Source organism: Heptranchias perlo, chromosome 6 (assembly GCF_035084215.1).
Source record: "Heptranchias perlo isolate sHepPer1 chromosome 6, sHepPer1.hap1, whole genome shotgun sequence".
In the NCBI taxonomy this organism is placed as follows: domain Eukaryota; kingdom Metazoa; phylum Chordata; class Chondrichthyes; order Hexanchiformes; family Hexanchidae; genus Heptranchias; species Heptranchias perlo.
In genome coordinates this window covers 1,740,884-1,755,829 of record NC_090330.1, presented here as the reverse complement: position 1 = coordinate 1,755,829, position 14,946 = coordinate 1,740,884, and the positions used below count along the sequence as shown (strand labels likewise).

The window sequence follows — 14,946 nt, the reverse complement described above, 5'->3', positions numbered from 1 at the left end:
CCCCGCCCACACACGCAGAGAAACGCCCCTCGTGACGTCAATCATACCCGTTCCGACGGCGTGATTGGTCAGTCGACACGTCACTCGAGTCCAATGCTGCCAGTCGATTGGCCCGGCGGCACGTCAATCATATGGTGACGTCAAAACCTAACCATGTTAATGGTGCTTGTGATGTCAATCAGAAAACGTTCTCTAACAGGATTGGGTAACCGTTACGTCAATCCCTGAAATAGCCCCGCCTACTCAATTTCAATTGGTCGGAATCGGCTAATCCACAGGAAACGTCCGCGGGCCCGGTCACGAATTGAACAACTCCATTGGCCCGTTACCCTGTCAATCAAACTGAGACCCGCGGCATGGGGGTTGGATTTTAGAGGCAAAACGCAAGATCCGATTGGTCCCACTGCACGTCAATCAGGGGACAAGCGGCGAATGTGCGACGAGGGGTGCGGACTGACTCCTCCCCCGCGCTGCGTTCCCGGTGCGAGGAAATGGCGGCCCGCGGCCCCCGAGCGCCGGTCCCGATCGGAACAAACAGCTGGTTTCGCAGCTGCCCGCCCATTTTGAAAGCTCGCCACGTCAATCACACGTGTCCCTCACTGCGATTGGCTGGAGGATAAAGTCCCCGCCCCCTCCCGGCCCCGTTCAAACAATCCCGCCGGCGGGAAAACGGCAAACGCCAATCACCGTGACGTCACTCGGTTTAGCCCCGCCTCTTAAAAGGGCAATCCCTCCGAGTTTTTCCATGTGGGGACCGGAGGAGGCCATTCAGCCCCTTGAACCTGTTTGCATCATAGAATGGTTACAGCACGGAAAGAGGCCATTCGGCCCATCGAGTCTGCGCCGGCTCTATGCAAGAGCATTCCAGCCAGTCCCACTCCCTCGCCCTTTCCCTGTGACCCTGTAAATTTTTTCCTTTCCAGTACTTATCCAGTTCCCTTTTGAAGGCCATGATTGAATCTGCCTCCACCACCCCCTCGGACGGTGCATTCCAGATCCTAAACACTCGCTGTGTAAAAAAGTTTTTCCTCATGTCACCTTTGACCTGTTAGAATCATAGGAATTTATGCACAGGAGGCCATTCGGCCCATCCTGTCTTTTTTATTCGTTCACGGGATGTGGGCATCGCTGGCGAGGCCGGCATTTATTGCCCATCCCTAATTGCCTTTGAGAAGGTGGTGGTGAGCCGCCTTCTTGAGCCGCTGCAGTCCGTGTGGTGAAGGTTCTCCCACAGTGCTGTTAGGAAGGGAGTTCCAGGATTTTGACCCAGTGACGATGAAGGAACGGCGATATATTTCCAAGTCGGGATGGTGTGTGACTCGGAGGGGAACGTGCGGGTGGTGTTGTTCCCATGTGCCTGTTGCTCTTGTCCTTCTAGGTGGTAGAGGTCGCGGGTTTGGGAGGTGCTGTCGAAGAAGCCTTGGCGAGTTGCTGCAGTGCATCCTGTGGATGGTACACACTGCAGCCACGGTGCGCCGGTGGTGAAGGGAGTGAATGTTTACGGTGGTGGATGGGGTGCCAATCAAGCGGGCTGCTTTGTCCTGGATGGTGTCGAGCTTCTTGAGTTTGTTGGAGCTGCACTCATCCAGGCCAGTGGAGGGTATTCCATCACACTCCTGACTTGTGCCTTGTAGATGGTGGAAAGCCTTTGGGGAATCAGGAGGTGAGTCACTCGCCGCAGAATACTCAGCCTCTGACCTGCTCTTGCAGCCACAGTATTTATGTGGTTGGTCCAGTTAAGTTTCTGGTCAATGGTTATCCCCAGGATGTTGATGGTGGGGGATTTGGCGATGGTAATGCCGTTGAATGTCAAGGGGAGGTGGCTAGACTCTCTCTGGTCATTGCCTGGCACTTATCTGGCGCGAATGTTACTTGCCACTTATGAGCCCAAGCCTGGATGTTGACCAGGTCTTGCTGCATGCAGGCTCGGACTGCTTCATTATCTGAGGGGTTGTGAATGCAACTGAACACTGTGCAATCATTAGTGAACATCCCCATTTCTGACCTTATGATGGTTGGGCCTAGGACACTGCCTTGAGGAACTCCTGCAGCAATGTCCTGGAGCTGAGATGATTGGCCTCCAACAACCACTACCATCTTCCTTTGTGCTAGGTATGACTCCAGCCACTGGAGAGTTTTCCCCATGATTCCCATTGATTTCAATTTTACTAGGGCTCCTTGGTGCCACACTCGGTCAAATGCTGCCTTGATGTCGAGGGCAGTCAGTCTCACCTCACCGTAAGAACATAAGAAATAGGAGCAGGAGTGGGCCTTCCGGCCCCTCAAGCCTGCTCCGCCATTCAATCAGATCATGGCTGATCTTCTACCTCAACGCCATTTTCCTGCACTGTCACCGTATCCCTTGCTGCCTTTAATATCTAGAAATCTATCGATCTCTGTTTTGAATGTACTCAATGACTGAGCCTCCACAGCCCTGGGGTAGAGAATTCCAAAGATTCACCACCCTCTGAGTGAAGAAATTTCTCCTCATCTCAGTCCTAAATGGCCTACCCCTTATTCTGAGACTGTGACCCCTCGTTCTAGACTCCCCAGCCAGGGGAAACATCCTCCCTGCATCTACCCTGTCGAGCCCTGTAAGAATTTTGTATGTTTCAATGAGATCCCCTCTCATTCTTCTAAACTCTAGAGAATACAGGCCCAGCCTACTCAATCTCTCCTCATACAACAATCCCGTCATCCCAGCAATCAGTCTGATGAACCTTCGTTGCACTCCCTCTGTGGCAAGTATATCCTTTCTTAGGTAAGGAGACCAAAATTGTACACAATACTCCAGGTGCGGTCTCACCAAGGCCCTGTATAACTGCAGTAAGACATTTTTACTCCTGTACTCAAATCCTCTTGTAATAAAGGACAACATATCATTTGCCTTCCTAACTGCTTGCTGCACCTGCATGTTTGCTTTCAGTGACTCATGTACAAGGACACCACTGGCGCACTGTGGCTGCAGTGTGTACCATCCACAGGATGCACTGCAGCAACTCGCCAAGGCTTCTTCGACAGCACCTCCCTTTGTACATCAACATTTCCCAATCTCTCACCATTTAAAAAATACACTGCATTTCTGTTTTTCCTACCAAAGTGGATAACTTCACATTTTTCCACATTATATTCCATCTGCCATGTTCTTGCCCACTCACTTAGCCTGTCCATATCCCCTTGAAGCCTCTTTGCATCCTCCTCACAACTCACATTCCCACACAGTTTTGAGTCACTAGCAAACTTGGAAATATTACATTTGGTTCCCTCATCCAAATCATTGATATATATTGTGAATAGCTGGGGCCCAAGCACCAATCCCTGCGGTACCCCACTAGTCACTGCCTGCCAACCTGAAAAAGACCCGTTTATTCCTACTCTCTGTTTTCTGTCTGTTAACCAATTCTCAACCCATGCCGGTACATTACCCCCAATTCCATGTGCTTGAACTTGGTTCACCAACCTCCTGTGTGGGGCCTTATCGAAAGCCTTCTGAAAATCCAAGTACACCACATCCACTGGTTCCCCCTTATCTATTCTACTAGTTACATCCTCAAAGAGCTCCAATAGGTTTGTCAAACATGATTTCCCTTTCATAAATCCATGTTGACTCTGCCAAATCCTATTATTATTTTCTCAGTGTCCTGTCATCACATCCTTTATAATAGATTCCGGCCGAAAAAGAGCCATCCAGCTTAATCCCACTTTCCAGCCCTTGGTCCGTAGCCTTGTAGCCAGTTCTGCCGTTCAATTAGATCACGACTGATCTGTATCTTAACTCCACCTACCCGCCTTGGTTCCACAACCCTTAATGCCCTCACCCAACGAAAATCGATCAATCTCATACATAAAGCTCACCTTTTAGGACCTCCCCTTCTTACCCAACAGATTCTCATCCTTAGAGTCATAGAGTCATAGAGTTATACAGCACGGATAGAGGCCCTTCGGCCCATCGTGTCCGCGCCGGCCATCAGCCCTGTCTACTCTAATCCCATATTCCAGCATTTGGTCCGTAGCCTTGTATGCAAATCCCTCCGTGGCCAAAGCCCTTCCCTATCTCTGTGGCCTCCTCCAGCCCCTACAACCCTCCGAGATCTCTTACACTTTCCGGCAGAGGCTGTGCAGCGGGAGAAGACAACTACAGTATGGCAAGTTTACATCGGCCGTACACAGTACAAGCTGCAGCCACAGTGCACCCCGCGGGGGGGTGGATGTTTAGGATAGTGGATGAGGTGCCTGGGCTTACTACGATGGTTGGAGAGTTCCGGTATTTAACCAGTTTATTGGCCTCCGAGCTCTGCCCGCCTGAAACACCACACTGTGGGTCTAGAGGGAACAAGAAGGGGAGGAGGAGGAGGAGGAGGAGGAGGCAGCTTTGGTTAAAAGGCACAATCCGGAGTGACCACAGTCGACCCAGCATTGCGCTATTGAGACTGTGTGGTTTAGGGTTTAGGTTTAGAGTTAGACTAGAGGTTAGTGTTAATGGTTAGGATTAGGGGTTCTTCACACACAGGGTAGTGGAAATCTGGAACTTTCTGCTCCAATAAGCTGTTGAGTCAATTGAAAATTTCAAAACTGGGATCAATAGATTTTTCTTAGGTAAGGGTATTCTTAGGCGGGTAGATAGAGTTAAGATACAGATCAGCCATGATCTAATTGAATCGGGGAACGGGTTTGAGGGGCTGAATGGCCTCCTCCTGTTCCTAGGTGTTTTTGGGTGAGGGCTAGGGTTTTAGGGGTAGGGGTTAGTGGCTAGGGTTAGGGGTTAGAGGTTGGGGTTAGGGGTTAGAGGTTGGTGTTAGGAGATTATTTTAGGGTTAGAAACCACTATTGAGAACGTCGCTGTCACGCTAGGTGTGTCTTTGTTTCTTACTGTAGTCCTTAGCCCAGGTGGAATGGCTTCCAGTAACTCCCACCCTCCACTCTCCCCTTTGACTTCCCAGACCTTTGACCCCTACTTGTTCAAAGATCATCATCTTCACGACAAGGTATCTGGGATATAGTCTGACAGTAATTGGGTCAATTGGACTTACAGAGTGTTCTGGATCAGGACGGTGACCCTCCTGCTCTCCCGTACAGAGCGTTCTGGATCAGGACCGTGACCCTCCTGCTCTCCCGTACAGAGTGTTCTGGATCAGGACCGTGACCCTCCTGCTCTCCCGTACAGAGTGTTCTGGATCAGGACGGTGACCCTCCTGCTCTCCCGTACAGAGTGTTCTGGATCAGGACGGTGACCCTCCTGCTCTCCCGTACAGAGTGTTCTGGATCAGGACCGTGACCCTCCTGCTCTCCCGTACAGAGTGTTCTGGATCAGGACGGTGACCCTCCTGCTCTCCCGTACAGAGTGTTCTGGATCAGGACGGTGACCCTCCTGCTCTCCCGTACAGAGTGTTCTGGATCAGGACGGTGACCCTCCTGCTCTCCCGTACAGAGTGTTCTGGATCAGGACGGTGACCCTCCTGCTCTCCCGTACAGAGTGTTCTGGATCAGGACCGTGACCCTCCTGCTCTCCCGTACAGAGTGTTCTGGATCAGGACGGTGACCCTCCTGCTCTCCCGTACAGAGTGTTCTGGATCAGGACCGTAACCCTCCTGCTCTCCCGTACAGAGTGTTCTGGATCAGGACGGTGACCCTCCTGCTCTCCCGTACAGGGTGTTCTGGATCAGGACGGTGACCCTCCTGCTCTCCCGTACAGAGCGTTCTGGATCTGTACGGTGACCATCCTGCTCTCCCGTACAGAGCGTTCTGGATCAGGACTGTTACCCTCCTGCTCTCCCGTACAGAGTGTTCTGGATCAGGACGGTGACCCTCCTGCTCTCCCGTACAGAGTGTTCTGGATCAGGACGGTGACCCTCCTGCTCTCCCGTACAGAGTGTTCTGGATCAGGACCGTGACCCTCCTGCTCTCCCGTACAGAGTGTTCTGGATCAGGACGGTGACCCTCCTGCTCTCCCGTACAGAGTGTTCTGGATCAGGACCGTGACCCTCCTGCTCTCCCGTACAGAGTGTTCTGGATCAGGACCGTGACCCTCCTGCTCTCCCGTACAGAGTGTTCTGGATCAGGACCGTGACCCTCCTGCTCTCCCGTACAGAGTGTTCTGGATCAGGACGGTGACCCTCCTGCTCTCCCGTACAGAGTGTTCTGGATCAGGACCGTGACCCTCCTGCTCTCCCGTACAGAGTGTTCTGGATCAGGACGGTGACCCTCCTGCTCTCCCGTACAGAGTGTTCTGGATCAGGACGGTGACCCTCCTGCTCTCCCGTACAGAGTGTTCTGGATCAGGACCGTGACCCTCCTGCTCTCCCGTACAGGGTGTTCTGGATCAGGACGGTGACCCTCCTGCTCTCCCGTACAGGGTGTTCTGGATCAGGACCGTGACCCTCCTGCTCTCCCGTACAGGGTGTTCTGGATCAGGACGGTGACCCTCCTGCTCTCCCGTACAGAGTGTTCTGGATCAGGACCGTGACCCTCCTGCTCTCCCGTACAGAGTGTTCTGGATCAGGACGGTGACCCTCCTGCTCTCCCGTACAGAGTGTTCTGGATCAGGACGGTGACCCTCCTGCTCTCCCGTACAGAGTGTTCTGGATCAGGACGGTGACCCTCCTGCTCTCCCGTACAGAGTGTTCTGGATCAGGACCGTGACCCTCCTGCTCTCCCGTACAGAGTGTTCTGGATCAGGACGGTGACCCTCCTGCTCTCCCGTACAGAGTGTTCTGGATCAGGACGGTGACCCTCCTGCTCTCCCGTACAGAGTGTTCTGGATCAGGACCGTGACCCTCCTGCTCTCCCGTACAGGGTGTTCTGGATCAGGACGGTGACCCTCCTGCTCTCCCGTACAGAGTGTTCTGGATCAGGACGGTGACCCTCCTGCTCTCCCGTACAGAGTGTTCTGGATCAGGACCGTGACCCTCCTGCTCTCCCGTACAGAGTGTTCCGGATCAGGACGGTGACCCTCCTGCTCTCCCGTACAGGGTGTTCTGGATCAGGACCGTGACCCTCCTGCTCTCCCGTACAGAGTGTTTCTGGATCAGGACGGTGACCCTCCTGCTCTCCCGTACAGAGTGTTCTGGATCAGGACGGTGACCCTCCTGCTCTCCCGTACAGAGTGTTCTGGATCAGGACCGTGACCCTCCTGCTCTCCCGTACAGAGTGTTCTGGATCAGGACCGTGACCCTCCTGCTCTCCCGTACAGAGTGTTCCGGTTCAGGACGGTGACCCTCCTGCTCTCCCGTACAGAGTGTTCTGGATCAGGACCGTGACCCTCCTGCTCTCCCGTACAGAGTGTTCTGGATCAGGACCGTGACCCTCCTGCTCTCCCGTACAGAGTGTTCTGGATCAGGACGGTGACCCTCCTGCTCTCCCGTACAGAGTGTTCTGGATCAGGACGGTGACCCTCCTGCTCTCCCGTACAGAGTGTTCTGGATCAGGACCGTGACCCTCCTGCTCTCCGGTACAGAGTGTTCTGGATCAGGACCGTGACCCTCCTGCTCTCCCGTACAGAGTGTTTCTGGATCAGGACGGTGACCCTCCTGCTCTCCCGTACAGAGTGTTCTGGATCAGGACCGTGACCCTCCTGCTCTCCCGTACAGAGTGTTCTGGATCAGGACCGTGACCCTCCTGCTCTCCGGTACAGAGTGTTCTGGATCAGGACCGTGACCCTCCTGCTCTCCCGTACAGAGTGTTCTGGATCAGGACGGTGACCCTCCTGCTCTCCCGTACAGAGTGTTCTGGATCAGGACGGTGACCCTCCTGCTCTCCCGTACAGAGTGTTCTGGATCAGGACGGTGACCCTCCTGCTCTCCCGTACAGAGTGTTCTGGATCAGGACCGTGACCCTCCTGCTCTCCCGTACAGAGTGTTCTGGATCAGGACGGTGACCCTCCTGCTCTCCCGTACAGAGTGTTCTGGATCAGGACCGTGACCCTCCTGCTCTCCGGTACAGAGTGTTCTGGATCAGGACGGTGACCCTCCTGCTCTCCCGTACAGAGTGTTCTGGATCAGGACGGTGACCCTCCTGCTCTCCCGTACAGAGTGTTCTGGATCAGGACGGTGACCCTCCTGCTCTCCCGTACAGAGTGTTCTGGATCAGGACCGTGACCCTCCTGCTCTCCCGTACAGAGTGTTCTGGATCAGGACCGTGACCCTCCTGCTCTCCCGTACAGAGTGTTCTGGATCAGGACGGTGACCCTCCTGCTCTCCCGTACAGAGTGTTCTGGATCAGGACCGTGACCCTCCTGCTCTCCCGTACAGAGTGTTCTGGATCAGGACGGTGACCCTCCTGCTCTCCCGTACAGAGTGTTCTGGATCAGGACGGTGACCCTCCTGCTCTCCCGTACAGAGTGTTCTGGATCAGGACCGTGACCCTCCTGCTCTCCCGTACAGAGTGTTCTGGATCAGGACCGTGACCCTCCTGCTCTCCCGTACAGAGTGTTCTGGATCAGGACGGTGACCCTCCTGCTCTCCCGTACAGAGTGTTCTGGATCAGGACCGTGACCCTCCTGCTCTCCCGTACAGAGTGTTCTGGATCAGGACGGTGACCCTCCTGCTCTCCCGTACAGAGTGTTCTGGATCAGGACGGTGACCCTCCTGCTCTCCCGTACAGAGTGTTCTGGATCAGGACCGTGACCCTCCTGCTCTCCCGTACAGGGTGTTCTGGATCAGGACGGTGACCCTCCTGCTCTCCCGTACAGGGTGTTCTGGATCAGGACCGTGACCCTCCTGCTCTCCCGTACAGGGTGTTCTGGATCAGGACGGTGACCCTCCTGCTCTCCCGTACAGAGTGTTCTGGATCAGGACCGTGACCCTCCTGCTCTCCCGTACAGAGTGTTCTGGATCAGGACGGTGACCCTCCTGCTCTCCCGTACAGAGTGTTCTGGATCAGGACGGTGACCCTCCTGCTCTCCCGTACAGAGTGTTCTGGATCAGGACGGTGACCCTCCTGCTCTCCCGTACAGAGTGTTCTGGATCAGGACCGTGACCCTCCTGCTCTCCCGTACAGAGTGTTCTGGATCAGGACGGTGACCCTCCTGCTCTCCCGTACAGAGTGTTCTGGATCAGGACGGTGACCCTCCTGCTCTCCCGTACAGAGTGTTCTGGATCAGGACCGTGACCCTCCTGCTCTCCCGTACAGGGTGTTCTGGATCAGGACGGTGACCCTCCTGCTCTCCCGTACAGAGTGTTCTGGATCAGGACGGTGACCCTCCTGCTCTCCCGTACAGAGTGTTCTGGATCAGGACCGTGACCCTCCTGCTCTCCCGTACAGAGTGTTCCGGATCAGGACGGTGACCCTCCTGCTCTCCCGTACAGGGTGTTCTGGATCAGGACCGTGACCCTCCTGCTCTCCCGTACAGAGTGTTTCTGGATCAGGACGGTGACCCTCCTGCTCTCCCGTACAGAGTGTTCTGGATCAGGACGGTGACCCTCCTGCTCTCCCGTACAGAGTGTTCTGGATCAGGACCGTGACCCTCCTGCTCTCCCGTACAGAGTGTTCTGGATCAGGACCGTGACCCTCCTGCTCTCCCGTACAGAGTGTTCCGGTTCAGGACGGTGACCCTCCTGCTCTCCCGTACAGAGTGTTCTGGATCAGGACCGTGACCCTCCTGCTCTCCCGTACAGAGTGTTCTGGATCAGGACCGTGACCCTCCTGCTCTCCCGTACAGAGTGTTCTGGATCAGGACGGTGACCCTCCTGCTCTCCCGTACAGAGTGTTCTGGATCAGGACGGTGACCCTCCTGCTCTCCCGTACAGAGTGTTCTGGATCAGGACCGTGACCCTCCTGCTCTCCGGTACAGAGTGTTCTGGATCAGGACCGTGACCCTCCTGCTCTCCCGTACAGAGTGTTTCTGGATCAGGACGGTGACCCTCCTGCTCTCCCGTACAGAGTGTTCTGGATCAGGACCGTGACCCTCCTGCTCTCCCGTACAGAGTGTTCTGGATCAGGACCGTGACCCTCCTGCTCTCCGGTACAGAGTGTTCTGGATCAGGACCGTGACCCTCCTGCTCTCCCGTACAGAGTGTTCTGGATCAGGACGGTGACCCTCCTGCTCTCCCGTACAGAGTGTTCTGGATCAGGACGGTGACCCTCCTGCTCTCCCGTACAGAGTGTTCTGGATCAGGACGGTGACCCTCCTGCTCTCCCGTACAGAGTGTTCTGGATCAGGACCGTGACCCTCCTGCTCTCCCGTACAGAGTGTTCTGGATCAGGACGGTGACCCTCCTGCTCTCCGGTACAGAGTGTTCTGGATCAGGACGGTGACCCTCCTGCTCTCCCGTACAGAGTGTTCTGGATCAGGACCGTGACCCTCCTGCTCTCCCGTACAGAGTGTTCTGGATCAGGACCGTGACCCTCCTGCTCTCCCGTACAGAGTGTTCTGGATCAGGACCGTGACCCTCCTGCTCTCCCGTACAGAGTGTTCCGGATCAGGACCGTGACCCTCCTGCTCTCCCGTACAGAATGTTCTGGATCAGGACCGTGACCCTCCTGCTCTCCCGTACAGAGTGTTCTGGATCAGGACCGTGACCCTCCTGCTCTCCCGTACAGAGTGTTCTGGATCAGGACCGTGACCCTCCTGCTCTCCCGTACAGGGTACAGAATGCTGGTCTTATTATGTGTCATAATTTGATTGGTCGGATGATGATGTCATGCATGTCTATTGTGTGATGTCATAAATACAGTTTGTTTACAGATTCTCCAAATCCCATCGATGGCCCGAGGAACGGGGGACGGGCGCGCGACCGGGGGACGGGCGCGCGACCGGGGGACGGGCGCGCGACCGGGGGACGGGCGCGCGACCGGGGGACGGGCGCGCGACCGGGGGACGGGCGCGCGACCGGGGGACGGGCGCGCGACCGGGGGACGGGCGCGCGACCGGGGGACGGGTGCACGACCGGGGGACGGGTACACCGTCCGGGGAAAGGGTTCACGACCGGGGGACGGGCGCGCGACCGGGGGACGGGCGCGCGACCGGGGGACGGGCGCGCGACCGGGGGACGGGCGCGCGACCGGGGGACGGGCGCGCGACCGGGGGACGGGCGCGCGACCGGGGGACGGGCGCGCGACCGGGGGACGGGCGCGCGACCGGGGGACGGGCGCACGACCGGGGGACGGGCGCACGACCGGGGGACGGGCGCACGACCGGGGGACGGGCGCACGACCGGGGGACGGGCGCACGACCGGGGGACGGGCGCACGACCGGGGGACGGGCGCACGACCGGGGAACGGGTACACCACCGGGGGACGGGTGCACGACCAGGGGACGGGCGCACGACCGGGGAACGGGTACACGACCGGGGGACGGGCGCACGACCAGGGGACGGGTACACGACCGGGGGACGGGCGCACGACCACGGGACGGGTACACGACCGGGGGACGGGCGCACGACCAGGGGACGGGTACACGACCAGGGGACGGGTACACGACCGGGGGACGGGCGCACGACCGGGGAACGGGTACACCACCGGGGGACGGGCGCACGACCGGGGAACGGGTACACCACCGGGGGACGGGTACACGACCAGGGGACGGGCGCACGACCGGGGAACGGGTACACGACCGGGGGACGGGCGCACGACCGGGGAACGGGTACACCACCGGGGGACGGGTACACGACCGGGGGACGGGCACACGACTGGGGGACGGGTACACGACCGGGGGACGGGTGCACGACCGGGGAACGGGTACACCACCGGGGGATGGGTACACGACCGGGGAATGGACGGGTACACGACCGGGGGACGGGCGCACGACCGGGGTACGGGCGCACGACCGGGGGACGGGCACGCGACCGGGGGACGGGTACACGACCGGGGGACGGGTACACGACCGGGGGACGGGTACGCGACCGGGGGACGGGCACGCGACCGGGGGACGGGTACACAACCGGGGGACGGGTGCACGACCGGGGGGACGGGCGCACGACCGGGGGACGGGCACACGACCGGGGGACGGGCACACGACCGGGGAACGGGCACACCACCGGGGGACGGGTACACGACCGGGGAATGGACGGGCGCACGACCGGGGGACGGGCGCACGACCGGGGGACGGGCGCACGTCCGGGGGACGGGCGCACGACCGGGGGACGGGCGCACGACCGGGGAACCGGCGCACGACCGGGGGACGGGCGCACGACCGGGGGACGGGCGCACGACCGGGGGACCGGTGCACGACCGGGGAACGGGTGCACGACCGGGGAACGGGTACACGACCGGGAAATGGGTACACGACCGGGGGACGGGTACACCGCCCGGGGAACGGGTACACGACCGGGGAATGCGTACACCACCGGGGGACGGGTGCACTACCGGGGAACGGGAACATCGCCCTGGGACCGGGTACACGACTGGGGGACGGGTACACCGCCCGGGGACCGGGTACACGACTGGGGGACGGGTACACCGCCCGGGGAACGGGTACATGACTAGGGGAACGGGTACACCGCCCGGGGAACGGGTACATGACCAAGGGACGGGTACATGATCAAGGGACGGGTACACGACCGGGGAATGGGTACACCGCCCGAGGAACGGGTACATGACTAGGGGAACGGGTACACGACCGGGGAACAGGTACACCGCCCGTGGAACGGGTACACGACCGGGGGACGGGTACACGACCGGGGAACGGGGTACAGGACCGGGGGACGGGTACACGACCGGGGGACGGGTACACCGCTCGGGGAACGGGTACACGACCGGGGGACAGGTACACCACCCGGGGGACGGGTACACGACCGGGGGACGAGTACACAACCGGGGAACAGGTACACCGCCCGGGGAACGGGTTCACGACCGGGGAACGGGTGCACGACCGGGGGACGGGTACACGACCGGGGAACGGGTACACTGCCCGGGGGACGGGTACACGACCGGGGAACGGGTACACTGCCCGGGGAACGGGTACACGACCGGGGAACGGGTACACTGCCCGGGGAACGGGTACACGACCGGGGAACGGGTACACTGCCCGGGGAACGGGTACACTGCCCGGGGAACGGGTACACGACCGGGGGACGGGTACACGACCGGGGAATGTGTACACCGCCCGAGGAACGGGTACACGACCGGGGGACGGGTCCACCGCCCAGTGTGCAATCATTGCTCCGCCCCTGTCCCGGAGCCCCGCCCCCTATGCCGGAGCCCCGCCCACTGTCCCGGAGCCCCGCCCCCGACGCCGGAGCCCCGCCCACTGTCCCGGAGCCCCGCCCCCTATGCCGGAGCCCCGCCCACTGTCCATGAGCCCCGCCCCCGCCCCTGACCCGCCCTCAGTCCCCTGGAGCCGGGGGTCTCGGCAGCCGCTGGTTTGCCCGCTCGCCCTCCCCCTTCTCTCCGGTTTAATCCCCACCCTCCGGCCCCCGGGGGCCTCCCCCACCCCTCCTCATGTCGCCGCTTCTCCCCTTTATTCCTGTTTGTTGTTGAAGCACCGATCGCACCCGGGAGCCCCGCCGCCTCCAGAGCGCTGCAAGCCGGCCCGGCATCAACTCGAGTCCCAGGCTTCGCACTGACCGGCTGGGCCTGCGGAGGTGGTTTTGGCTCGGGTTCGGTTTATTTATTAATCTTTCCCCCCCCAGGACAGGTTGAGCCTGTGGGGAATGTCCCCCCGCCCCGCGGTCCGACCAATGGCTCTTGTGATTAATCTGTGATTTATTATTTATTTTTTATTTTGGAGCGACTCCCCGTTTCCCGAAGGCCGGCCTGAGATGGGGGAGAGGTAAGAGGCGAGCCCGCTCCCAGTTCCTGCGGTTCGGGGCGGCCTCCTCGCATCGACACAGAAGCGGAGAGCGCAGGAGGAGGCCGTTCAGCCCATCGAGCCCGTGCTGGCCCTGTGAAAGAGCTGTCCGCTCAGCCCCATTTCCCCCCCCGCTGTTTCCCCATTTCCCCCCCCGCTCTTTCCCCATTTTCCCCCCCGCTCTTTCCCCATTTCCCCCCCCGCTGTTTCCCCATTTCCCCCCCCGCTCTTTCCCCATTTCCCCCCCCGCTCTTTCCCCATTTCCCCCCCGCTCTTTCCCCATTTTCCCCCCCGCTCTTTCCCCATTTCCCCCCCCGCTCTTTCCCCATTTTCCCCCCCGCTCTTTCCCCATTTTCCCCCCCCGCTCTTTCCCCATTTTCCCCCCCGCTCTTTCCCCATTTTCCCCCCCGCTCTTTCCCCATTTTCCCCCCCGCTCTTTCCCCATTTTCCCCCCCGCTCTTTCCCCATTTTCCCCCCCGCTCTTTCCCCATTTTCCCCCCCGCTCTTTCCCCATTTTCCCCCCCGCTCTTTCCCCATTTTCCCCCCCGCTCTTTCCCCATTTTCCCCCCCGCTCTTTCCCCATTTTCCCCCCCGCTCTTTCCCCATTTTCCCCCCCGCTCTTTCCCCATTTTCCCCCCCGCTCTTTCCCCATTTTCCCCCCCGCTCTTTCCCCATTTTCCCCCCCGCTCTTTCCCCATTTTCCCCCCCGCTCTTTCCCCATTTTCCCCCCCGCTCTTTCCCCATTTTCCCCCCCGCTCTTTCCCCATTTTCCCCCCCGCTCTTTCCCCATTTTCCCCCCCGCTCTTTCCCCATTTTCCCCCCCGCTCTTTCCCCATTTTCCCCCCCGCTCTTTCCCCATTTTCCCCCCCGCTCTTTCCCCATTTTCCCCCCCGCTCTTTCCCCATTTTCCCCCCCGCTCTTTCCCCATTTTCCCCCCCGCTCTTTCCCCATTTTCCCCCCCGCTCTTTCCCCATTTTCCCCCCCGCTCTTTCCCCATTTTCCCCCCCGCTCTTTCCCCATTTTCCCCCCCGCTCTTTCCCCATTTTCCCCCCCGCTCTTTCCCCATTTTCCCCCCGCTCTTTCCCCATTTTCCCCCCCGCTCTTTCCCCGTTCTCCCCCCGCTCTTTCCCCGTTCTCCCCCCGCTCTTTCCCCGTTCTCCCCCCGCTCTTTCCCCATTTTCCCCCCCGCTCTTTCCCCATTTTCCCCCCCGCTCTTTCCCCAT

At 59.3% G+C, this 14,946-nt stretch overlaps 1 protein-coding gene across 1 annotated transcript; it reads left to right on the top strand.

The window, feature by feature from the left end:
• The first annotated feature begins 10,699 nt into the window (after window positions 1-10,699).
• On the top strand, window positions 10,700-13,499 carry LOC137322630 (putative per-hexamer repeat protein 5). The gene is made up of 2 exons (XM_067985537.1): window positions 10,700-12,253; window positions 13,416-13,499. The coding sequence occupies exons 1-2, from the start codon at window positions 10,700-10,702 to the stop codon at window positions 13,497-13,499; spliced, it is 1,638 nt and encodes a 545-aa protein (XP_067841638.1).
• Window positions 13,500-14,946: the final 1,447 nt, after the last annotated feature.

Coding starts and splice junctions, on each gene's coding strand:
- LOC137322630 (XM_067985537.1), top strand. CDS start 10,700: ATGGCCCGAGGAACGGGGGACGGGCGCGCGACCGGGGGACGGGCGCGC. Junction 12,254..13,415: donor GTACACCGCCCGGGGAACGG/GTACACGACCGG, acceptor TTGTTGTTGAAG/CACCGATCGCACCCGGGAGC.